At 39.7% G+C, this 24,999-nt stretch overlaps 1 protein-coding gene across 7 annotated transcripts in view; it reads right to left on the bottom strand.

Moving 5' to 3' along the window:
* Nucleotides 1-24,999, bottom strand: part of ERBIN (erbb2 interacting protein) — a 118,247-nt gene that overhangs the window by 58,705 nt on the left and 34,543 nt on the right. For 5 of the 7 annotated variants that reach the window (XM_066181222.1, XM_066181225.1, XM_066181223.1 and 2 more), the window contains exons 1-4: nucleotides 21,134-21,217; nucleotides 17,081-17,137; nucleotides 4,875-5,072; nucleotides 1,848-1,965 (exon numbers count right to left, since the gene is read on the bottom strand). In XM_066181222.1, the coding sequence (XP_066037319.1) occupies nucleotides 1,848-1,965; nucleotides 4,875-5,072; nucleotides 17,081-17,137; nucleotides 21,134-21,142 (382 nt within the window). In that variant the 5' untranslated portion in view covers nucleotides 21,143-21,217. Of the gene's footprint in view, nucleotides 1-1,847; nucleotides 1,966-4,874; nucleotides 5,073-17,080; nucleotides 17,138-21,133; nucleotides 21,218-24,999 lie in introns of those variants that run through there. The other 2 variants (XM_066181228.1, XM_066181224.1) reach the window with 1 other exon arrangement.

Raw genomic sequence — 24,999 nt, 5'->3', positions numbered from 1 at the left:
ATCAGAACGAAGAGAAAGTGAGCAGTAAATTCTTACAAAGAGAAAAACAGACACAAGGGAGAACAGGCTTGCAGCTGTCAAGAGAAAAATTTTCTATGGTTGCAACAGTGGAGAGTTAATGAGAAAGGAAAAGACACACCAACAAACGAGGTCTCAAATAATACCAAATTTATTACAGAATAAAGAGCAGCATTTCTTACTTCAGCCAGCAGGAACAAGCAGGGACTCTAATTAGTTTGTATTTTTTTTTTTTCACTTTTACAGAGGTTTTAAAACTACTGGAAGACAAGGTGTCCCCAGTAAACAAGCCTGTGACCTGAGAACTATTTTTTAGGTGGAACACTAGTCAGAGAAGCTATCCAAATTGTGATAAGTCTGACACCAGACACATGATAATAGTTTAAATAAGCTTGTACCCCCTGTCATTTCTCTGAAGGGTGTTAAAAAAAACAAACCCCAACCTCTAGAAAACAGATTCATAGTTTACTGGGATAGGGTATCATATGCCTCAGTGGAACAAGTGCTCTTTCAGCACTGAACTCTGTAGGCTTAGTGGAGAGCCATGACATTTTAGACAGACAAGTAGCTCCCTGGCTTCAGCTGCCTATTTATGTACATGAGCTATGGAATTTGCCAGCAGCAGCACACAAATCCCCTTTTGCTGCTTTTAAGTCTTCTGTATTGAGAACTTGTGTTGCAAACAGTTAATACTTTCAACAGTTCAGGCCAGGACAAAAAGATGATTGTTTCTCTCTTGTGTGTTAGAGAAAGTTACTGTGACAGTTTAAGGCCAGCATTCTTTAAGAAAGACTATCAATCCACTTGTACCAGGAACAGATCAGTAACAACCAGGTCAATTTATCACATTAAATGCTGTGTTCATTAAGCAGAGATAATAGAGTAACAGTTTAAGTACAGACTGGGCTACAACAACCAACCAAGGAAAATACCAACATCTCAGCAACTGGAATGCTTTCTTAGTAAAGCAGAACTTATTTCTCTTTGGAGTCATAATTAGTTAGCAGCCCAAATAAAAAATTAAATTGAATGACTCAATCTTTGAAATATTTATGCAATTCTTATTTTCAAGTATTACTTCAATGAAGTATCCTCTTTAAATTAGTAAGACAAAGCTATTCTATTCTCCTCATTAAGCATGATTTAACTTCTCAAATAAGTCACACTAGTAAGTTCGATGACAATGTTATTTCAATTTCCTCACAGTTGCACATATCTGCCAGCTTACCAAAGCAGCACCATCAGTAAAACCCCAGGTAAACAATAATTGGCTGACAACATTTCATAACTTATCAAAAGTCTGACTCACACAGAATGGTAGATTTTTAACAAGTCAGACAAGTGAACCAAGTCATGTCTATGGATACGTACACGTCCCCATGCAACAGATGTTACCATCCCCAGAGCAGGACAGTTAGGCAAATTCTACGATACTACAAAATCAAACAGCTTATTAAAATAAACCAATTTTCATATGAAATAAATTATACCAGTAAAATCCAGCAAAATTTGTAAGTTCTTTTGCAAACTCTCTTCACTATAGTGAGAGATGACAAAAGTAACTAAAATTAATGTTTGAGCTTATATATTGTGAGAGAACTTAAAATGCCAGACAGCATTGTCTACAAACCAAACAGTGTAAGAGATACAATTAAATATCACAACCAGATCATAAAAGAGTATCTTTTTATTGTAAGCAGGAATTTACAGTAGTAATTTTAAAATTACTAGCTGTGTAGATTCCAGAAATTAAAGTTTTGCTAGTGTCTTTTAAAGTCAATGGTGATTTGCCTTCTAGTTACCTCAGTACAATAAGCAAAGTGACTTACCATTCTTGCTGACATCCAGTTCCCTGAGATTAATGAGATTTGCAATGGATGCTGGCAATGTGGTTAGATCATTGTCTGGCAAACTCAGCTTGTGTAGAGACTGACAGTTAAAAAGTTGCTATTGAAACAAAGAAGAAAGTGAATGTGATTTTCTCTCAGTTTTCTCCTTGTAGCTTTTGGTTTTAACCCCTTTAAACTTCTGACCTCATGGCCTGAAGACCAGGTTATTTAAAGTTTTTGACCACCAAAAATTTTTTACTAGTTTCTTTGAAAATTGACTCATATTACAATGCTTAAGAAAACAAAAAACTGTAGATGGCCACACGGCAGCAGCTATGCTTAATTCTTTCTACAAATTCTTTCCAGGATCTCGGAAACTGTGACCTGTAGTTACACACAGACCCGCGAGCATTGCAAAACATTTTGTATAACAGACATGCCATGTGACAACCCAGAGGTAAGTAGAGATTATTCAAGAAAGAAAAGAAAAAAAATTATAGACATATCTTTTAAAGTCAAATCATTCTGGAACATAGGATTTCAGTAGGTACTCTTCTAAAAGTATAAATCTAATTTTGTAATGTCTTCCAATATTTTCCCAATTCATGCTTCCTACCTTAAGTATGAAAAAATCCAAAATATTGAAAAAATTTGAAAAAAATTAACCAGTGGAAGAATTGAAACTAGTCAAAGTTCAAGCCAGCAGTACAGAAAACTGTCTAATCTCTCCTGTATACATGCATTACCATCTTTTATCAAGTATTAGCTCAGAGACACATCTTTTCTTAAATGCAGGTTACCTGGAGATTCTTCCTCAAAAGTTTTACAAATTATAAAAGTTGGGGAAATAATCTTTATGTAATGGAAGAAAAACCCTCAAAAGATATGCAGGAAACTTACACATAGTATAAAATAAATATCTTTAAGAAAGCAGTTGAAAAGATTCATCTGAACAATTTGTAATGAGTATTCCTTTCATGACAACTTTGGATAAGATCATTCATAAATACCCTGACTTACTGATCGTCTCTTTTGGAATTCTGAGAAAAGTTTTTTAAAAAAACCCAAGGAAGTGCTCATTGAGTAAAAAAAATCCTAATCACTATCATACCAATGGGCTCAGTTTGACCAAAATTATTTGTGTCTCAACTACAAGGCCATTATTTGAATCAGAGACTGAACAAGCCCCATTCCTGTGAAATTTGCACCTACCACTCCAGAACAAAAGCAGACATGAATTAGCAAGATGGACAGTTAAAGAAATGAGCTTTAACTTGTCTACTGCTGTTTCCAATTCTTCAGAAATATGTCTGTTAGAACTCATCTATCATTATGGCTTTAAAGAGTTAGAAGTCACTTAGGATACTTTGATGAGCTCAGGTGTTTTGGAGCCATTCTCTAATTTGAAGAATATATACTTGAACTCTTTCCCTGGAAAGCAACAATCTAAACTCTGGAATCGTTAGAAATTTCTCTGATAACACAGGTCAAGGCACATGCAGCACAAGGAATTGCAAGATCCCCAAAGGAAAATGGAGGGGGAAGGGAGGGTGATGTTGACTTTGCAGTTGCTCCTTTTGTTGTTCTTTTTTTGTGTTTACATATTCTCAATTACTAGCAGTAAGTGCAGGAAGCCGCATAATTAAAGAGTATTTTACTGCAGAATTTTGATTTCTTCCAAATATCAGAGTGAGAGAAAAACGTAAAACTGTTAGAGTTTGAGCTTTTCAGCTCAAATGCACACTGTAGAGTAAACAGGGTAATTTTTCAGATGTGATTTAGCATATATGATGAAGGAGGATGAAATAACTCCAAATGCCCAGTCAATTTTGAAGCTGAGACTATGCACCAACATTTCATGTAAAGTCAATTCCTTCTCTACCATAATCTTTCACTCCTTCCCAGTTTGCTCATACTGTGCCCTCAGCAAGTCAGCTAAAGGAGCTCTACCGTAAGAACTGAGTTTTGAAATGAGCTGGAATTCTGAAAAGATTCAGAGCAATTAAAAAAATCCAACAGCCAGACTGATGGGTCATTTCATTGATGAGGTTGACAAGCAGCCCCAAAAAGTTGTGTTGTGGCACACAAAGGCCAGATCACAAAACACTGCTGGGGCAAAGAGGAAAAGTGAGAATGGGAATGTCTTAACAGGGTTTCAGAAAACTAGAGATGACCTATTAAGCATCACACCCTTCATAACTGAAATGGCTTAATTAAAAGCCTTTTTCAGAGTTGGAAAGCCAAATAAAATAGCCTTTTTCAGAGTTGGAAAGCCAAATAAAATAGAAAAGAAATACACTTGAAACTCTGGCTCCATATTGGCTAGGATCATTTCAAACATTACAGGCCTTCCCCTAAAGTTCTTCCATGGAAATTTAATCATCAAAATTTTGGTCAAATGAGTAAAAATCACTTTGGCTACATCTTCACTACCCCTAATCTCTCTGCTTGTGTTCTTTGCCATATTTGAATTTATATGTGGGGGTGTTTTCTTTTGAAAACTGAAAGGGTAGCAAAACCTAATGATCAAAATTACTTAATAGCTGGGAAAAGTCTTTAGTTTCTCAGAAATATGCCTTTACGTATGACTTATTCTAATACAAAAACACATTAAATTGAAGCAAGTGTAGGCTATTACATGTCCCTGCAGTTAAGGAAAAAAAAACCCCAAAACCCAAAAAGGAACAAAAGATAAATGCTCAAGCAATTTCTAATCACATGGATAATTAAACCATAGACTTCACCAAGGCAAGGGGTAGCCTACCCACTTCTCAGTGCACAGAAATATATTTATTAGCCAGTCTTTTCTGCTTTGTAACTCTCTTGAGCCCCATCTGTTGCTTGAGCAATTTCATTCCAACTCACGCTATAAAATAGTTCAGCTGGAATGCATAAACCTTCAGTCTACCAAGGCTGCTTCATGGCAAACTACGGCCCAAAAGCTGAAGCTAGACACTATTAGCTTCTAGAAAGCTGGTGAAGTAAAGACTTAGTAAGTATACCTAAAAGGAGAATCATCCAACATACCTTTGGAAGCTCTTCAATCTGATTAGCATCTAAATACAGTTCTTCCAAGGTCTTTTCAAAAGTAAAAATCTCCTTAGGCACCTGTTCCAGGCTGCAGTGAGAATAATCGAGTGTAGTTACAGTTTCCTCCTCTCCACGCAGACAGCGGCATGGCACCAGCCGCAAAAACAAATTCCGCTTTGTTGTCATTTTCAGGCACTGTGAAAGGGAAATTGGTCAATTTAAAAACCAAGACAACCTCAGAAATACTCACATGCAGTTTCTCAAACTTCCACCAGCTGCTAAATACTGAAAAGAAGTAGCATATATATGTACTTGCATGTATATTTGTATACACATGAGACACAGTGAGGAGCATGTACTTATTAACTTTTAAATTCAACAAAACTCTGATGACATTAAATGGGGTTAACACACCTACAGATACCAGAAGATGAAGCCAAAGTTTAGCCTATGACTTGTCACTAACACAGTCCTACACTGCAGAGAATCAGAGAACTTTGAAACAGGCATTTCTGAACTGTCAATTATATCTTTAGAACACAGCTCATCCCACCTTTACAAAGGTCAGTGGGATACTTTTGTTTAGCACAATAAAATCCACCCTCTACAGAGAATTAAAATGTAGCTATAGGAAATCAAATCAGAGCTTTTGTGTACATGTAAATTCACCTACCTTAATTTCAAATCCCTCATTTAATGATAGAATACAATAAAAAGAACCAGTTTCTACCAACTGTTCTATCTGAAGCTTAAACTGAAAGGTTCCCAAGTGCAGAGATAACAACATGACCTCTTCTTGCAACTTCATTCCCTTTGGAAAATTTCAACAGATCTTGCTGTGCACACTGGAACAAGAAATCTTCACCTTGCTATGGGAATGTACCTTTCTTCTTCTGAACTCATTGTTACAACAGTTCCCTCTATTCTCCATGACGTCTACGTTACCCCAATTCAGCCTAAGACAGCAAATCTCAATGCTGCTGACTAGCTAATCACTGACAGCATACATCAGCCACGTTCCTGCCTTTTTTCGCCTCAGCAACAGCACAAGTTTAGGTCTCTTTCTCTAATTAGCAATGGATTTTCACAAAATCCTCAGAATGTCACCTCAGGCTTCAAGTTCGTCTGAAATTAGATGACAGACTCAATTTTTCAAGAAGGACCAACATATGCAGACCAACAACACAATCATGTCAGCTTCATTTCCTCAGGAAATTGGCCTAAAAATACATACTTCTCCAAAACATCACTATTTATTTTCTCAATCAAACCACCAACACTCCAAATGAAAATATGCCTTTTTTATCTCTTTTTTTTTGAACTGCTGAAATTATATTTCAATTTCTGGACTAGTGACAGGAAACTTTCTCTTCCAAGTGCCAAAAAAGTCTTTCAGACACATTTAGCAGACTGCACTTCAACTTTCAGACAGTATGTTAATAATACAGGGAGAACATAAAATACCATGCCCACAGCACTATGTAAAGTCACAAGCAAGACCCTTTTTCTCACTAAGACACAAAAACAAGTAATGCACTCGGATTTTCCTCTATGTGCAGTTTAGCTTCCCAAATAGTTCACAGTAGGTACAATTCACATGGCAACAGATCAAGGGACTGCTATATTTTAGTGTTTTCATTAACCAGAAGTAGAATTTTTCACACAGGCTGTGAACAGCCAGATTCTACATCTATCCATCAAAAAATGGAAGAAAACTCTTCATTAGAATGAGATGTCAAAACCTCATTTTTTAATAATGCTTCCATGTTGCTAGAATTTTGATACAACACTGATTATTGGAACATAATATTTCCCATAAAAATGCAGCCATATTATTTAAACAAAAAGTGATCTAAATTTTTTTTTTAAAAATCTAACTGTATTGCAGTACAACGAGTTTGGAGACTGCAAGTTTCACACTGGGGATTTCCACAAAATGGGAAAGTCAGCAAAACAGACAGCATAATCTCCTTCTGCTTCTTTCACAGGAACAGGCTCAAGAATGATATCCTCCAGCCACCCACAGACAGATGCCACAGATGCTATGGAAGCTGGTGTGCTCACTGGGTCAAAGTTACCCACGCCTTCTCCAAGCCTCTGATGCTACACATGAAAACACAAATTGAATTCCCTGGCCAACATCTAAAACCAAAAAGCCTTTGACAAAGAAGAAATTCTGTCTCATTTTGGTAGCAGTTCAGAGATTGGCAAAGCTGTGGAAAACCACAATACTTTCGAAAAAATATCAACAGCAGTCTCTTTAAAAAGGAGTATAAACAGAAGAATATATGCCATGGAAAAAAACACTGGAAGCAGAGATTGTACATGGGAGTTGATTACCAGAAGTCTGGCAGGGAAAGACACACCTATATCCCACCAGCTACAGCCATCAATAAGTTCACCTTGTCCAGCCATTTCAACTTCTGAGAACTCTTTTTTGAAAACAGAACATTAAGAAGTTTACTACATGCTTCATATGAATAACAACAACAACAAAAAAAGATAGCACTTGTCATTCAAATTCCTCAAAAAAACAGATTCATTACACTGTTTGCCCCCTCTTTTTCAGTGGCTGTTCTTTTCACAAGGAGTCCTACTTGTCCATGTCTCCACAGTTTCTGAAGCATCAAAACTCAGAAAGCCAAACAATGCAAAACCCACATATAACTAGTTTTCCTAACTTACTCCTTTATTTTGTAAGAGAGATCTTGAGCTTTTGGAACATCTAGGGGAAAAAAGATCTGGTGAAAGATCACATGCATCCACAACACTGTAAACAGATTTATAAACAAATGCCTGTACAATATTACAGAGCTGGGTCATATCTCCTTCAGTTACCATGACCCTTTAGGCACCTAAATTCACAGGTCACATCTTATGCCCAAATAGTCAAAACTCATATTTAAGTATCAAATAAACAGCCATCCCCCAAAGCACTGGTTTGACCAACCTGGGCATGTATCTAATTGTAACTCTTCAAAACACTGAATGAACCAAGAAAGCTTCCTTTAGGTGAAGGCAGGAAACTGAAATGTGATTTAATCCAAAATGGTTTCATGTTTGTTCAGATTTTACTTCTACACATACAGGAAGAACTGTTTAACACTCATGTTCTACAACAGAGATGGCTACCAATACTAGGAAATGGGTGCGTCAGGATAGTGGCAGGAAGCATACCCCACCACCATTCCTCTACAATATATATTTTATAAACCAACAGCCAGACATACACACTTCTTATCTGTCTCTGTCTACCCATCTTGTGGTCAGCTGCCCAAGCTGAAAAATTGTAATGGATGAAAGGAATCAGAAAATACAGAAGAGAATCCACTGTTAGAACTATCAAAGACAGAAAAATGTGATTTCACACACACGTGCTCTTCTTATTTTGCTCAAATAGGAACTTATCCTTGTTAAGTTTGAGTAAATATACAGAATGTAAAGAAGGACACAAAGGATAGTGATTTTTTTCTCCTGCCCATAAAACAGGCAAATCTAGCAGGCAGAAAAATTTTGATTTCCTAATATACCACAACATCAGATCACCTGAAGCACCCAAATCAAACTAGGTAAAATTATCTTGCAGACCTACAACATTGTGATGGCTTGTTTTTCTCCACCACTTAACAACTCCAATTCTTTATGAGGCAGATCTCATAAAGACCTTGAAAGAAAAAAAAAGAGAAAACCCAAAACACAAATAAAACTCCCATGCTCCCTTAACCCATAAGAGCCTTGACACAAGTTTACCTGAGGTTCAGTGTTCACAGCCAACAGGAAAATTACAACCTTTATATAGTTCTTGGTTTTTGCATTTTTTCACTTCTTGAAGGAATAGGAAGGGAAAAACATCACTTTGCACAAGCTGCAGGTGTGTATCTGCTCCACCTTGGACAATGGTCTGCAGGGGAATCTCTGTTCTGTGACTGGAGCACCTTCTCCCCCTCCTTCACTGGCCCTAGTGTCTGCAGGGTTGTCTCACATATTCTCACTTTTCTTGCCTGGCTAGTACAGTTGTTTTTAATACTTAAATATCTTATCACAGAGGTGGTACCAAGACTGCCGACTGACCTGGCTTTGGCCAGTAGTGGGTCTGTCTTAGAAACAGCTGGAATTAGTTCCATCTAGCATGGGGGCAGCTGCAGGCAGCTTCGGCACGTGCTGAAGTCACACCCGCAGGTCCCCTGTAGGACCCCAGGAGACAAGGGGCTAATGTGTTTGTCTCAAACATCAAGAGCAGGGTGGTTGTGGCACCAGCCAAGGACTGAAGGTAACAACAGCCAAGGACTGTTGGCAGTAACACTGTGAGAAAGAACAAGATGTGACTGGACAAGGGGCCATACAGAGGTAGGACAGCACTTTTCTGGGACAAAGGTCTTTGATTTACCTCCTGGAGATAACCACAACTCAGTACAGCACAAACAGAGAAGCGAGGTGGAGAAGCAGGCACAGAATGCACGGGAACAACAAGACCACCAAAGCCCCAAAATCCTCTGACTCGTTTCCACAAAGCCCTGGAAGAACAGACTCTGCGTGACCACTAATTTACACAGAAAATCAAAAACTTTTCTCCAGGTCAGGGAAAGCTTATCTATTAAAAAGGCAGGCTTATGTATTAAAAACCAAGCCCTGGTGCATGGATGCCCCCAAACCCTGGACATCCTATTGGCTGGATCAATACAGGAACCAAGACTGGCTCTCTCTCTCTTATTAATAGCTCTCTCTATATATTAATAGCTCTCTCTCTGTGAATATGAATTCGTCTCTCTCTTTGTCTCCTCCTTTTCACTCTACCCCTTTATCCAAAATCCACGCTGCATGCTTACATTAGGAGATGCAGGACTAACATACCAACTTCCATGCCATGTTTAATTAACTAACAAAACTTCATAAGCTGTTTTTTTGGAAAGCATCTACAAATCTTGGGTTCTCCCCTCCCCTTACAGGTCGGACATCATAGCCCAACTATTAAATCCTTGCCACCTACACCCAATACAAACTATAAACAGTAAAACTGAATAGAATGCAATCATGTAAATGATTGCAAAATGAAGCTGAAAAGAAAAGCACTGGCTTGAGGACCAGTGTAAAAAAACAAGATCAACAGCAATCTTGGATATACACTAAATTTTAATCCAGAAGAGACTACCATCATTCAGTGAACCATCACTTTTCATGAATGAACTCTGATGATTCTCTGCATACTCCCATCACCCAAGTATCTGACCGTCCAACAACATCTGTAGACCTGCCAGAAACCCATGGAACATTTTCAGTCTAACCTCAAGTAGAGCTTACAATCACAGTAATTTTGTCCTCAGTCTGTGTTAATTCGTTTTGAAGGCAGCAATAGTTTCACTGTATCATTAGTCCCTTAGATTTTCTGTCTGGTGCTAACAGGATGGGATTGCTCATGGTTAAGAAAGCACTGCTTCCCCCATCCAGGCCTCCTAAAAGGATGTTACATCAGCAGCAGCTGAAAATGAAACCAGCTACCAGATGTCTATCAGAAAGGCAAGATGAACTAGGCACAAAAAATACACGTACTTTTTAATCCACCGCACTGTCTACCAACTAGTGCAGAATTATGGAGCTGAGCACATGTAAACACAGAAAAGGGAAAGATTGTGTTTGGGAGTATGTAACCTAACATGCTGCCTGACAAATACAGAAAGGCTTAATTTGCCATCTGACAGAACATTTTCATGTAGAAACAAAGAATTACACAAAAAGCCTGTAAGGGTTTTTCTCTGCCTAAAGCAGCAACAAGCACCACAGGAGACACCAAAGCACAGACTTTGCGGTTTCTCGATGGGAGATGCTATACTGTGAAAAGTAACAGCACAATTTACATGAACGTTTTCCAGTTAAAAACAGCACTAATTCTTATTAATTTGGGAAAACTATAAACAACGTACTACTTCTAGAAAGAACACAAAACATCCTAGGTTTTTACAGTAAACTGAGCACAGAATTATTCACTCTTTAAACTGAAAGTACTTGGGACCTCTTACTCATCAGGAAATCATCTGTGGGGGAGGTGGGGAAAGTGTGTAGGGGGTGGCACTGAGGCTTGGTACAGACTTCCCCTAAGATCAATCCAGCCCTCTTGGACAGGAAAGTTGAACTCTTAAAATAACAAACTGCAACCACCATTTTGCCCACCCTTGAAAAGTGTCTACAGCTTGAAAGTGTGTTTCTCTTCTATACTTTTTCTTGTCATCTTTGGGAACAGAAGGATGGCTCAAACCTGATAGCCACTGACATGAAACATGCAAAGACAGCCTGCACTGTGAAGAAACTTTCCCTTTTTAAGTAGCACTGGCATTCTCTGGCTGAGGTGGTGAAGCCTGATTTAGTGACACTGTCAACTTAAGGTATTTTCACTTCTTCCTCCCTTCTCATCCAAACTATTTTTTGTGTCTCTTCTAGGAAAAAAAATCCCCAAACTGGACTGGTTATGTCACACACTTCACAGAATGAGACTGGCAAACAGATCAGTACAAACAAAAGAACCAAAGTACCGCACTCTGGAAAAAGAACGGGTGGCTGGAAATAAAATGGACACCATTTTAATATAAGGCTATAGTCCAAGGCTCCCTGGTTCTGGCATAAAAACAAGGCCCAACTGCTCATGGCTGTGTGTCCTCATGCAGGCAAGAAACACCAGAAAAACCCCTGTGCTTGCTCCGAGACAGCACTCAGAGAAAAAGAAATAAAAGGCGTTACTCTTGAAACAACAATAGTGAATGGTAACAACAGGAGGAAGAACATGTTAGTAAATAAAGTGAATAGCCAATTGTTATATGAAAAAAACATTAAGGATGCTTGCTAAATTTTTTTGAGAAAACTAAGGGAAAAGAGAGCACAGAAATTAAGGTTTTTTACTGATCCAGCATACCAGAATATAACCAAACCCAGCCATTCTCTACTCCTAGCTTGCCAAAATATCAAGTTAAAGTTTTTTCCTGCGGTTAACTACTTTGTAAGTTCTCAGTGCCTCTATATATTAACGCAACCGAAAAAACCCACCCCAAACCATCCACCCATTTCCAAGGGCCACGGCAGCAATATAATTTCAATTAGTTCAGATAATTCTGAAATGCAACATCAGGTATGAATTCTGGAGACATTTGCTTAAAATATCTTTCTTGCCTTCTATAAATAAATTCTAACCAGATTTCAATTTGCCATTTCTATTTTGCTTTGATTTAAAACAATCAGAAATCCTTTACACAATTAGAATGTGAAGCTTCTCATCAAACCGTACTGTAAAATCTCTCTACTTGTTGCAGTTGCAATGGTGTTACCTGTATCAGTAACATTTTCTTTGTTCAACAACAGCATTTTCCTGTTTTACTGGAACTAAAGAATCTCCAGCTAGGTATGTGTTGTAACAGATATTTTTTAGCTGGAAAGTTTATCTAAACTGCCTAAATGAAAACAAACCTCAAGATTTGATTTTGACAAGTAAAACCGACCCATAGCATATCAAAACAGCTCTTTAGAATAATTATTTCTATTTATTTTCTGCAATAAAGCAGCCAGCAGTACTTGGCCTTACCATGGCAAAAGTTTAACAATGACAAAACCAGAATGACTCTGCCAAAACAGAACAGAGGTAGTATTTTTAAACTAAGAAATAATAAAAAAAAAAGTTGGTCAATAGAAAAGCATCATTTCCTCCAAGCTCAAGACCAGTGCATTCCCATGAACCAGAAATTAAGCACAGGCATCAGGAACCCTTTATGGATGAGGAGGGAGTTTCTAACAAATCTCAAACAGAAGAACGAAATTTATGGAATGTGGAAAAAGGGCCAGGCCACATGGGAGGATGACAGGAACACTGTCACAGAATGCAAGGAGGTGACAAGGAAAGCCAAAACCCACTTCCAGTTGAGTCTGTAAAGGAGTATCAAGGACAACAAGCTGTGCTTCTACAAGCACATCATCAGCAAAAGGAATCCTAGGGAAAATGTGGTGTCACTGCTGAATCAGATAGGTGTCCTGGTGAAGGAAGACAGAGAGAAAGCAGAATTACTGAATGCATTCTTTGCTACTGTGTTAACTGCTGAGGCCAGCCCTCAGGAATCCCAGACCTTGGGGCAAGGAGAGGAAGGCTAGAGAAAGGAAGACCTTACCCTGGTCAGTGAGGATTCAACTAGACAGACTTAGCATTCATAAATCCATGGGCCTTGATGGGATGTACACACAGGTGCTGAGGGAGCTAGTAGATAATGTTGCTAAGTCACTCTCCATCATCCTTGAAAAACCATGGAGAGGTGCCCAATGACTGGACAAAAGACAAAGTTAATCTCATTTTCAGAAAGAGCATGGACAGTCCTGGAAACTACTGGCCAGTCACCCTCACCTCCATCCCTAGAAAGGTGACGGAACAGAACATTCTGGAGGTCATCATCAAGCACGTAGAATAAAAGGAGGTCAATTAGGAGCAGTCAGCAGGGATTCCTCAAGGGGAAATCATGCTTGACCAATCTGACAGCCTTCTGTGATAGCCAGGCAGGATGGATAGATGAGGGGAGGGCAGTGGTTGTTGTCTGCCTCCACTGCAGCAAGGCTTTGGACACCATGTCCCGTAACATCCTCACAGGTAAGCACAGGAAATGTGGTTTAGATGAATGGACAGTGGAGTGGACCAAGGAGTGGCTGAATGGCAGACCTCAGAGGATCAGGGCAAGAGAATCCAGCTGGACGCCTGTAGTCAGTGGTGTTCCCCAGGGATCAATACTGGGTCCAGTCTCACTCAACTTGTTTATCACTGGCCTGGATGAAGGGATCCAAGGTACCTCAGCAGGTCTGCTGATGATACAACTGGGGGAGTGGCTGATAGACCTGAAGGCTCTGCTGCCTTTTGGCTACACCCTGGTAAGTTGGAGAGCTGGACAGAGAGAACCCTCATGAGGTTCAACAGGGGCAAGAGCAGGGTCCTGCACCTGGGGAGGAACAACCACAAGCACCAGCACAGGCTGGGGCTGCCCCACTGAAGAGCAGCTCTGCAGAGAAGGACCTGGGAGTCCCGGTGGGTCTCAAGGTGACAATGAGCCAGCAGTGTGCCCTTGTGGCCAGGAGGCCCAGTGGGATGCTGGGCTGCACTGGGAAGAGTGTGGCCAGCACATCAAGGGAGCTGATCCTCCCCCTCTGCTGGGCCCTGGTGAGGCCACATCTGGAGTGCTGTGTCCAGTTCTGGGCTCCTCAGTGCCAGAGAGACAAGGAGCTCCTGGAGAGTGTCCAGCAAAGGGCCACAAAGATGATGAGGGGTCTGGAGCATCTCTCTTACGAGGAGAGACTGACAGAGCTGAGCCTGTTTAGTCTAGAGGAGAGGAAACTGAGAGGGGATCTCATCAGTATATATAAATATCTCAAAGGTGGGTGCCAAGAGGATAGTGCCAGACTCTTTTTAATGATGCCCAGACACTGGACAAGAAGAAATGGTCATAAACTACTACACAAGAAATTTCACCTTAAGATGAGGAAGAACTTCTTTACATTGAGGGTGACAAGAGCACCAGAACAGGCTGCCCAAGGAGGTCATGGAGACTCCCTCCCTGGAGACATTCAAAACCCTGCAGACCTGTTCCTTTGTACCCTGTTCCAGGTGACCCTGCCTTGGATGGGATGATGTCCAAGGTTCCCTTGTAATTGTAACTCCTCTGTGATTTTGTGAATTTCAGGCAAGATCTTTTACAGCAATTTCCTTACAAAAAAAGGGAGAGATAAAAATTATGGATTAAGTTACAGGAAATAATTCAATTTTAAAATGCTCAAATAAGCAAGCAGCTGTACTTTTTACTCTTTTAATATTTATATTGACTTTTCCTAATAACACTACTTAGTACACAGCAACACACGCACACTGTCATAACACAGCCGCAGCCCAGGTAGCTGCAAGTATGTTCTCACACATTTTCTTTTGCTCTTTTTCTGAGACAGCCCTAGAAAATAACTTCCATCTGGACAGTAAATCTATCCAAGTAAGTGCCAGTGTAACACTTCCTCTAAAGAATGGTTTCTAATTGGATACCATTAACAACACTGCTGAGATTAGCATTAGATCTGAGCTTCATTTCTGATGTTTCACTTGATTGCATATTCTTTGGGTGCGTATTTGTCGTGTTACTAAGAAAACCTTAAGAGGGAGGAATAAATTGATTTTTAAAACTACTGCATTTGAATCTCATCCACTTTTCTTCCTTAGACCAAAAAAAAAAAAAAAAAAAAAAAAAAAAAAAAAAAAAAAAAAGCACCAAATAAATGCAGTGATTTTTACAATGGCAAACTGAAGTCTGAAGGAAACTGCAGGAGTCCCACAAATATTCATGGAATATGCAACAACCCAAGCTTCTTTAAAAGCTATGACATTGATATTTCAGTATTTCCACACTGATGTTTTCAGATGGCTAAAAAATTCCCTTACATTATTTTTTCTCATTTTTTCTCATTTTATTTTTTCATTTTAAATACATAGCCAGAAATACTAAATATTTATCACAACAGGATACTGCAGTGCACTCCTTCCCCCACTAGTCACGTCTTTTTTTTTTTTTAAATATGCAGTGGAAATAATCACAGCTACATATACCTAGTAATCACAGCTAACTGGAACCAAGCTACTTCAGAAGTGCTTTGCTTTCTGAATCCACTGATTTCTACATCAAATAATCTCATTTTCTTTCATTGCTACTGTGAAAAGATACACAGAAACAAATTCCTGACTTTCTATACAAAGCAAACAAAGAAAATTAAATACACAGAGCAACCAGACTAAAAGATGGCAAGGTTCTGGCAGAGGTAAAAAACCATAATAAACAGCTCATGCTTCGGGTTTAGTTTTTTGCGGGATTACTACTGTATGAGAAAATATTTTGTATCGCATACAGTCAATGTGTATTCCAGCAGAAAGGAAGAGATGCTGTCTTAATTCCCCTAGTTATGCCACCATAGTCAAAGAGATGAATGAACACAGTGGAGGTGAAGGCAAGAGGCATTGCTAGTCATTTGCCCATAGGAAGCAACAAACCTCATGGTGCAGCAAGCACAGCTGAGGCAGTACAGCAGCAGCACAGATCATTGGCTCAGTGGAGAATGCCAAAGCACACAAAGCCTACAGCATTGTAGGCCACACAAAAGGTTAGAAAACACAAGCATGTGCACATACTTCTCTCTACTTAAGCATATGCTGTTTATACAAATGCCAGATAAAATATGCAGAAGATTTTGTATCCTTTGAACCAGTATTTTATAGTCTCAAAACTAAAGTCATTGACGAGTCAATATTTATTAGCATTTCCACGATCTGAGCAGCACTATTAATAAAATCAGAGCAGATGGAAGCTGCTGTCATATGTTGTCGGGGGGTTTTTTGTTGTTTTTTGTTTTGTTTTGTTTTGTTTTTTTTCTGGGGCATGAGGGGGCTAGGCAGTAACAGTTTCTCCATAGGAATTCATATAGGAATTCATATGACGACTAAATATTCTATTGGGTACTCTCTATATCCATGAAAAATACTCTACAAACCCTTACAATATGAGGCAAAAGCAAGTTAGTGCCATCTGCACTGGCATAATTTAATAAAGAAAAAAGCTGATTCTGAACATGTGTTGTTTTTCCATGGAGCTTTGAAAGCAAATCAAACTTTGTCTTGTTAACACTTTCACATTTTTATATATGCTCTCTAGCTAAAAAACATTAACACAGCAGTAAGACAGAATGTATATGATATTATGTATGTCTAAGCTTTAGAGCAGCAAACCAAAAAGGACAATAGGAGGCTCAACAAAAATTTTCAGCATTTTTTCAAGTACCTTTTATCCAAGTTTTCAAAAAATATATACTTATCATTTTTAAGAACTTAAAAAAAATTACAAAACTCAGTATTCTAAAGTTCTCAAGCCAACACACTTAATAATGGACACAGAACCTTAAAACAGAATTATTTTCCTTTTCCATATATTGCCCTTTCTATATATGCACACAAATACATGTAAATAGATATACTTTACTTGGGTCTTCAACAGCTTTTTTCAGAGCTTAAAAAAAACTGCCTTCCAAGTAACATGAGATATGATGCAGAATAAAATTCAAGTGCTCTGAAGACAATTATAACAGAATATGAATAAATAAGAGGATTTCTATTTTAACACATAAGGCAGTTGGTCCAGAGGAAAGAAAAATAATGTACTTACCACTGTGTTACTTTCTTCTCCCTGCTGCTTCTTCCCTGAGCTTTCAAAGTCAACATTCTGTTTAAGACAAAGGGACAAATTTTAGTCAACTCTATCACTACTATTTTTGGGTTTTTTTGGTTTTCACAGTTTTGGTTTTGTTAAAAGAAAAGCTGTACATGTGTGTGAACAACAGCTTGAATACTTCAGAGTACTTGAAAGACTTCCAAGACAGCAAAACTGCATATATTCTTTTAAAAGAGGTAATTCTTCTTCGTACAAAACATTGCTTTTTACCCTATTTTTATTTTAAAGCACACTGTCTACACAGTTGCTTCATTTTTACTCCCTTTGTAGTTACTATATTAAAATATTAAGTATCATACAGATTTCTCTTCCACACAGTTCTGAAGAATTCTAAGAAAAAATACATCAAAAACTAACCAAAGATGAAAAAGGTACAATTTTGCATTGTTAACTTCAGGAATTTTTTGAAAGTTGCAACACTTTTTATAAGGCATAACAGATGTCTGATGCTAACTTCACTGAAGTAGAACAATTAAAAACAAATGAAAGCACCCAGTGTTTTTGACTGAACACACACAAAATTAGTGGCTGGACTGATGAGAAGGATTAATTTGCCTCCAACAAAGGCAGAAGTAAAACATATCTTCAGAGGGATGAAATGTCACTGTAGTCAGATAGATCATCTAACTGAGCACCAAGTTATGTAGAGCAGATTAGAAGCTAAATCAAGCAGAGTATAATCTGTCAAATTTTCAGTATCTAGAAAAGAGTTTAAACTGTGGGGATTACAGGTAGTGGCTTCATTCAAAGGATTTGCCTATAAATGAAACTATAGAATTGGCCCACCATGAAATAAATAAATAGATCCTGAAAGAGATTTGAAATCAACTTGTTCCAGGAGAAAAGCAAGTTCCTTGCTTTGGGGTAAGAACAGGACAATGAACTCCCAACAGACTACCACAACAGGATTGCACTACAATCAACTTCTGCACATCACACGTCCTATTCCTCATTTGGGAGTCACTGGTGTCAGCTTCTGCATTCATACCAAATGAACTCCAGTGCACTACGCTGCATACATCTATACATTTATTTTCAATAGAAGAGCATCCAAGACATGCAGCTAGCAAGGGGTTAAAGTAAAGTCACAAGCCTTTCAAGTTCCCTACTGAAAAACAAAATCCTAATAGTTTAGCCAGCCTCAGAAATGCAGAGCAGAACCACTCAAGACAATTAAAAAGATCAAGACAGACATCAACAACCAAATCAGATCCTGAAACTTGGGCTATTAGAGAAGTCAGTCAAATTGCCATGGCTGCATGCTTCTTTCCCACAGCACTTTGCTCCTACTGCAAAACTATGTGATCTTTACAAAAGTTATTTCAGAGGCACTGTACACAAACTCCCAAAATGAAGAAATGCAGGTCTGCAATAGTTTTGCTAGGATAAGCAGAATTCATCCAGAGAACACAACAGTACAGAGCTGGATCTGACAATGAGAGAGTCAGGTGATTGTGCCTCTGAAGGATAAAGACCTAAGGTCAAGAGTCTGCAGGCAAAGCATTCACAATAGAAAAATTATCAAAGAAATAGCTAGCCCCATAATCGTCACAAAAACAATAAACAAGGAGGGATTACTCTTGCATCATTTCCTGACACCTGTTTCGCTGCCTCTGTTGAAATGCCTAAAAGAATAAAATCCAGTGGTAGGGAGTCATTACCACTTTAACTGTTTGCAGACTTCCAACCCAAGCAGAAGGAATTCATCCAGTCCAAAACATCCAGAGGCAACAACAGGGCAAGTGGGTGCATCGGGGGAAGAATACACACCACAATTTCAGAATATACACCTGATATTTCAGGTCATGCTGCTTTGGAGACTTAGCAGCTACACAAGTCTCTGAACAAGAGACATCAGTTACAAAATCAAGCAAAAGCAATGAACTCAGCGCAACTTATGTTCCTGTAATGTCACTTGAAACTGTGACATTGAGTCACGTAACCTTAAGCCCCTACAGCTAAGAATGTGCTGTAACTACAACTGTAAGCATGATGATGGGTTTCCAATCGCAGAAACCTCCTATCACCACAGTTTGCCAGAAAGCACAACCTCTCTAAGGAAATAAACTGGGATATTTTGAGGAGCTCAAAGGAACCATGCACCAGAACGGCAGAAGTCTAGAAGACAAGGGGCTAATGTGCTGTCTCAAACACCAAGAGCAGGGTGGCTGTGGCACCAGCCAAGGACTGAAGGTAACAACAGCCAAGGACTGTTGGCAGTAACACTGTGAGAAAGAACAAGATGTGACTGGACAAGGGGCCATACAGAGGTAGGACAGCACTTTTCTGGGACAAAGGTCTTTGATTTACCTCCTGGAGATAAGCACAACTCAGTACAGCACAGAGAAATGAGGTGGAGAAGCAGGCACAGAATGCATGGGGACAACAAGACCACCAAAGCCCTCTGACCCATTTCCACAAGGACCTGGAAGAATGGACTGTGAGTGGTAAGTAATTTGCATAGAAAGCATGACACTTTTCTCCAGGGCAGGGAAAGCTTATCTATTAATAGGTACCCTGATCTAAACCCAGGCAGCGGGCCCCAGGACATGCCATCAGCTGATTTGATGCTGCAGCCAGCACTGATATTTTCTTTCTTTCCTTCCTCCTTCCCTTTCTATCTCCCCCCCTTTAATTCATCTCTCTCTCTTCCCTTACACCCTACCCCTTTACCCAAAATCCAGTGCCATGTGCTTATATAAGAGGCCAGGGTACTAACATACCAATTTGCAAGCCAAGTGTGTAATTTATTAATAAAACTTCATAAGCTTTTGTGGATCATCTGACTTCTCATTCCTTTCAACCAACGAGTATCTACAAATCTTGGGTGCTCCCTTCCCCCTAAGGGTGTAACACCACAAAGACCTCAGCTAGTTCAGATCACCACTTTTCTAGTTGTTTTGCAGAGGTATTAACAGGTGCTTTAGATGGCTGGCACCAACTTACCCCCAAGGTAAAAAAACCTAATGAAATCTTATTTAACCATACTCCAGCACATTGTATCAACCACAACAGATTGAGTCTCAATATATTTCTCTAACAAAAAGCTCTAGTACTCAGTATTCTGCAGAGAGTACCAGGGGTACAGGATACAGGATATATCCATCCTGTACTTACTCCTTAATTCTACTAGAAAATGCTTGCCAGATGGACTGCCAGTCTGACCCAGAACTGCCATCCCAAACACTGTACTCCAGGAGTTGCTCATAAACTAAATGAGCAAGTATTTCTTATTCCACTGAAGTATTTCAGTTCTAACTTACCATTGACTTTTGCCTACAGAGGGTGAAAACAAGGACAGACACCCTAAGAAAAATAGTGAAAGATTGTCTGAGCAGTCAGGGATCAGGTTAGGAACACTTAAAGCACTGGTAAAATTAAATTTGGCCAGGGGCATCAAGGGCAACAAGAAAAGCTTCCATAAGATGGTTTCTTTGCTATACAAAGAAAATCGGACAAACTTCAGAAGCAGGTCTGCAAGAATCTCAAAGTTCAACAAGGCCAAATGCAACGTGCCACACCTGAGTCAGGGCAATCCAAGCCATGAACACAGACTGGGAGGTGAACTCAGTGTAGCAGCCCTGTCAAGAAGGACTTAAGGGTTCTCCTGGATAAAAAGCTGGACAACTGTGTGTGCTCACAGCCCAGAAAGCCAACCTCATCCTGGTCTGTATCAAAACAGCAGCCAAGGGAGGTGATTCTGCCCCTCTCCTTTGCTCTTGTAACACTCCACCAGGAGTACTGTGTCCAGTACAAGAAATTCTTTACCATGAGGGTGATGAGGGACTGGAAGAGACTGCCCAGAGAAGTTGTGGATGCTCTGTCTTTGGAAGTGACCACAGAAGAAGGGTGTGAACTTGATGATCTTTAAGGTTCCTTCCTTAAATTAGGAAGGTGATTTCTAATTTTTCCTAAAGGCACATGGTTGATAAAAGGAAGACTCTGAAAATGTGGGTCCTCTCCAAAGGAAATGGGAGAACTGGTTACCTGGGACATGGAGAAGTCCAAAGCAGTCAATTACTTTTTTATCTCAGTCTTCACCAGCAAGTTCTCCAGCCACCTCACTAGAGCTGCAGAAGGCAAAGGCAGAGACCAGTGAATAGAATGGAGAATAAAGAACTAACTACCTGCTGTAGAAGATCTGGTTTGAGACCATCTGAGTCAATGTGAAGGTTCACAAGCCCATAGGACCTGGTGAGGTACATCCACAGATCCTGAAGGAACTGACAAAGGAAGTAGATAAGCCACTACTTATCATATCTGAGAAGTTGTGGAAGTTCTAATGACTGGAAAAAGGACACATAACCACATTCATAAAAAGGAAAAATAAAGACCCATGGAATCTACAAGTCAGTCAGGTCTCACCTCACTGCCCACAAAGATCATTGAGCAGATCCTCCTGAAAACTCTGTTAAGGCTCACAGTAAACAAGGAGGTAGTTTGTGACCACAGCATGTCTTCACTAAGGGGAAGTCATGTCTGACAAATGTGGCTGCGTTCTACAATGGGGTTACAGCTCAGCTCAGATCCTCAGAATTCTTTCAGCTGCTTAGGGAGGTCAACTTTGAAAGAATACTGATGTATCCAGAATATGTAGCAAAGTTTCACACAACAGATCAAGATATAGGGTTATACTTCAGTACAATGAATGAGGTCCAAGCAATTTTTACTTTCTCCAAACTGTTTAAGGAAACAAAAAGCAAACCAAAACCAAAAACAAACAAACAAGAGCAAGAGAGAGTGGGGAAACCACAACATGTTCTTCATTTCAGGAAGGGTTGGAGGTAAGTACCGTAAAAACTGCACCCCTCAATAACCATCCTCCATTTTAAATACTGCAAACAGTAAAATCAGCAAAATATTTCTTTAAAAATTTCTTTAAATAACAGGAGAGTATTGTAGAATCCAGATTGTCTGTGCCTGTCCTTCAACATTCATTCATACTCAGCAGGAAAGTACAGTTAGCTAAAAAGACTTTAGACTGATCAAAATTATCCATACCAGAGACTCTCATTAAGCAGAAAGAGATCCCATACTACACCACTAAAATCTGTTTACTAACAATTTTAGGGCAAGGAGATCAGTTGTTTTTGTGCCCTTCAAAATGGGGATGAGAAAGATGAGGGGTTACAAAGCAAACTGAGGAAGAGCAACCGTATGCACCATTGGTATCACTGTACAAGAGGACCTCGCCTGCCAAAGGATATCCATAACCAGTTTTAGGTTTTTTAAGTATAAGAGGAGTACATGAAGATGTGCATAATCATTTCATACACAATGATAATAAGTAAGTTTTACTGTCAGTGTTTACTGGGAAGATTCTAATTCACAACCTGCCACATTGGAGGGAAATGTGTGCCTTACAGTGAACTCACTTGAACAAACAAAACAACATATGATTTCGATTGAGGAAACAAAAGATAAACACAGCTGAGAAAATATTTATCTCTAGACAGTATACCTTTTGAAATTAAACATATTTTGCACAAAGTAGAAAGGCCTGTAGACCACAGACAGCTTAGTTCTACTCAGATTCCCAGACTGGGGAACAAGGAGGGAGAACAGAGAAGGATCAGGGAGACACAAAGGATCCACAGACCATTCTCAAAAACAAATCCATCTTGCTTTTCCTGGAAGCAAATGTTGTCATCCTGTCCCGCTGCTTCTCATAGTTTCAGTATCTGAACCACAGACAGACACTTAATGCAAAGAAACATTGAACCGTCTCATTGAAGGAAATGTAGCAAGTGAAAGGGAGCAGAACTATCTTTCTTCTGATTTTGCATGGCCAAGTCTTGGCTGTTAATAATGAAACATTACCTCAAGCAGCATGAGGCTGACCTACTTGAGGATTTGTTATACCTCCTAGTACCAATGCTGTCACAGCTGCTGACAACCAGAATCCCTTAACGCAGGAAGAGGACAGCTGATGGCACATTCTAAGCAGGCACACAAAGGTTCACGTTTGCTTCCAGAATGCCCCAAAATAACCTGCTGCTGTCCTGCAGGGGACATGCAGTTCAAGAGTGTTCTGCCAAGGGCAATGGGTTTGCTTACCAACATATGGAATGCAAATGGCACTATGATAGGTCCCTGGACTGAATAACTTGCAATATGACTTATATTTTAATACTAAGAGTTTCACTGTTCTGCCAGATTATCGACAGCTCTGTTAGAGGTCTTTTCAACTATCTTAAAACTCAATGGACTGGCTAGAGTGCAACAAAGTGAAATTTTGTTATTTACAATATCACAAGAGCACTTTTGCACAAGACAGTTACGGAAACATATTCATTCCTGTGCATATACAAATGAATGAGAGTTTCTGGATTTTGTGGCTGACTACTTTTCCTTGGGGAAGCTGGCCAGAAAAGGGTCTCCCAGACATAAATAAGATTGCATCTGTGACCTCAATTTTTTTAAAGGCAGCATTTCTACCTCTGTGGATATAGCTGCAAAAACCTTGTCTAAGCGTTCTGAATGCAAAATTGTTGGGGGTTAGGTTTGTTCCTTCTTTCTCTAAAAAATTTTTTCCCCAGAAGTTACCAAGGAGACCAAGTGTTGGATACTTGAGAGTACTTAACCGAAACAAAGAGGTGGACAAAGGCGGAAGGGGGAGATAATGTAGGTAAAAGACAGAGCTCCAGGCAGCTGCGGGCTCTTCTTTTTCCGGCATTTGGGGAGAGAGAGAATGGCTGTTGTTGGCTGGAAGAGTTCCACTGTGGCCAAAGGGATCCAGTCCTGGGAAATCTACTATCACCAGTTCCGCCTGAATCCTGAGTTTTCCCTGCCACCCGCGGGAGCTGGTCCAGGCCCTGCCTCGCCTTCGGCTTCTTCAGTGCTGCTCCTCTTGCTACAGTGTGACCCTGCACCCCCTGCGCTGCCGGGACATCCTGCCCCTGCCTGTCGGGACACTCTGCCATCCCAGCTACCAGCCCGGGACTTTCCACTGTTTCAGCTTGGTGCTCTGAGGATCCTGCAGGGACACCGAAACCAAACTGCCCTGGGTTTTGTGAAACAAAGCCCTCAAGGTTCTTGGTACTGTTGTCGTTTGTTATTAATCCTGTAGTTGTTTGGTGGGTTGGTTTTTTTTTTTTTTTTTTTGTGTTTGTTTGCTTTGTAATACCTACTAGTAAAGAACTGCTATTCCTATTTCCCAAATCTTTGCCTAAGAGCCTCGGATTGTAATTTATAATTGAAAAAGAAAAAAAAAAAAAGGGGGTGGAGGGGGGATTTTACACTCTCCACTCCAAAGGAAACTGCAGTTGGGTTTTTTTTTTATTACCTGGCAGATACCTGTCTTCCCAAACCAAGACAAAAATGTGGTTTTGCAACAAAGCAAACATAGCTAGACCTAGGAAGATTGTCTGCTGTTCAAAACTCCCTTTTGTAACAGTGCAGTTAATGCAGAAATGACCAGTATGTCTGCATTTGATTTCACCAGTGAAAAACTGCTATAATGCACATGCACCAGACTGGAGGCGTTTCAGATCTCATCAAACTGCAAGAAATCATCTACGAATCAAGATGCCTGTTTCCCAAAGTGCAAGCCTGACACACATCCTCTGAAAAGTTACTCTATAATACAAAGAACAAAATACCAAGTTGTTATTAAGCATAAAGAGATCTACAACACCCTCAGAAGGCATGGCTGTTGCAGATAAGAATCACACTGTGACTTTTAATTGCCTTCAAACCCCATATTCTCCAGAGGAGCAGTAAGACATAGCACTATTTTACTGTCTTTCCCCGAGCACTGAGAACTGCAGAATGATGGAGGTTCTCAGGCACCTCTCCAGATCATGTGGTCCAACCCAACACCCAGCCTACCACATCACAGCAAACCAACATTA

Source organism: Chamaea fasciata, unplaced genomic scaffold, assembly GCF_029207755.1.
Source record: "Chamaea fasciata isolate MVZ Bird 193981 ecotype frontalis unplaced genomic scaffold, bChaFas1.0.hap1 SCAF_4, whole genome shotgun sequence".
In the NCBI taxonomy this organism is placed as follows: domain Eukaryota; kingdom Metazoa; phylum Chordata; class Aves; order Passeriformes; family Sylviidae; genus Chamaea; species Chamaea fasciata.
This window is presented reverse-complemented; position numbering and strand designations above follow the sequence as displayed.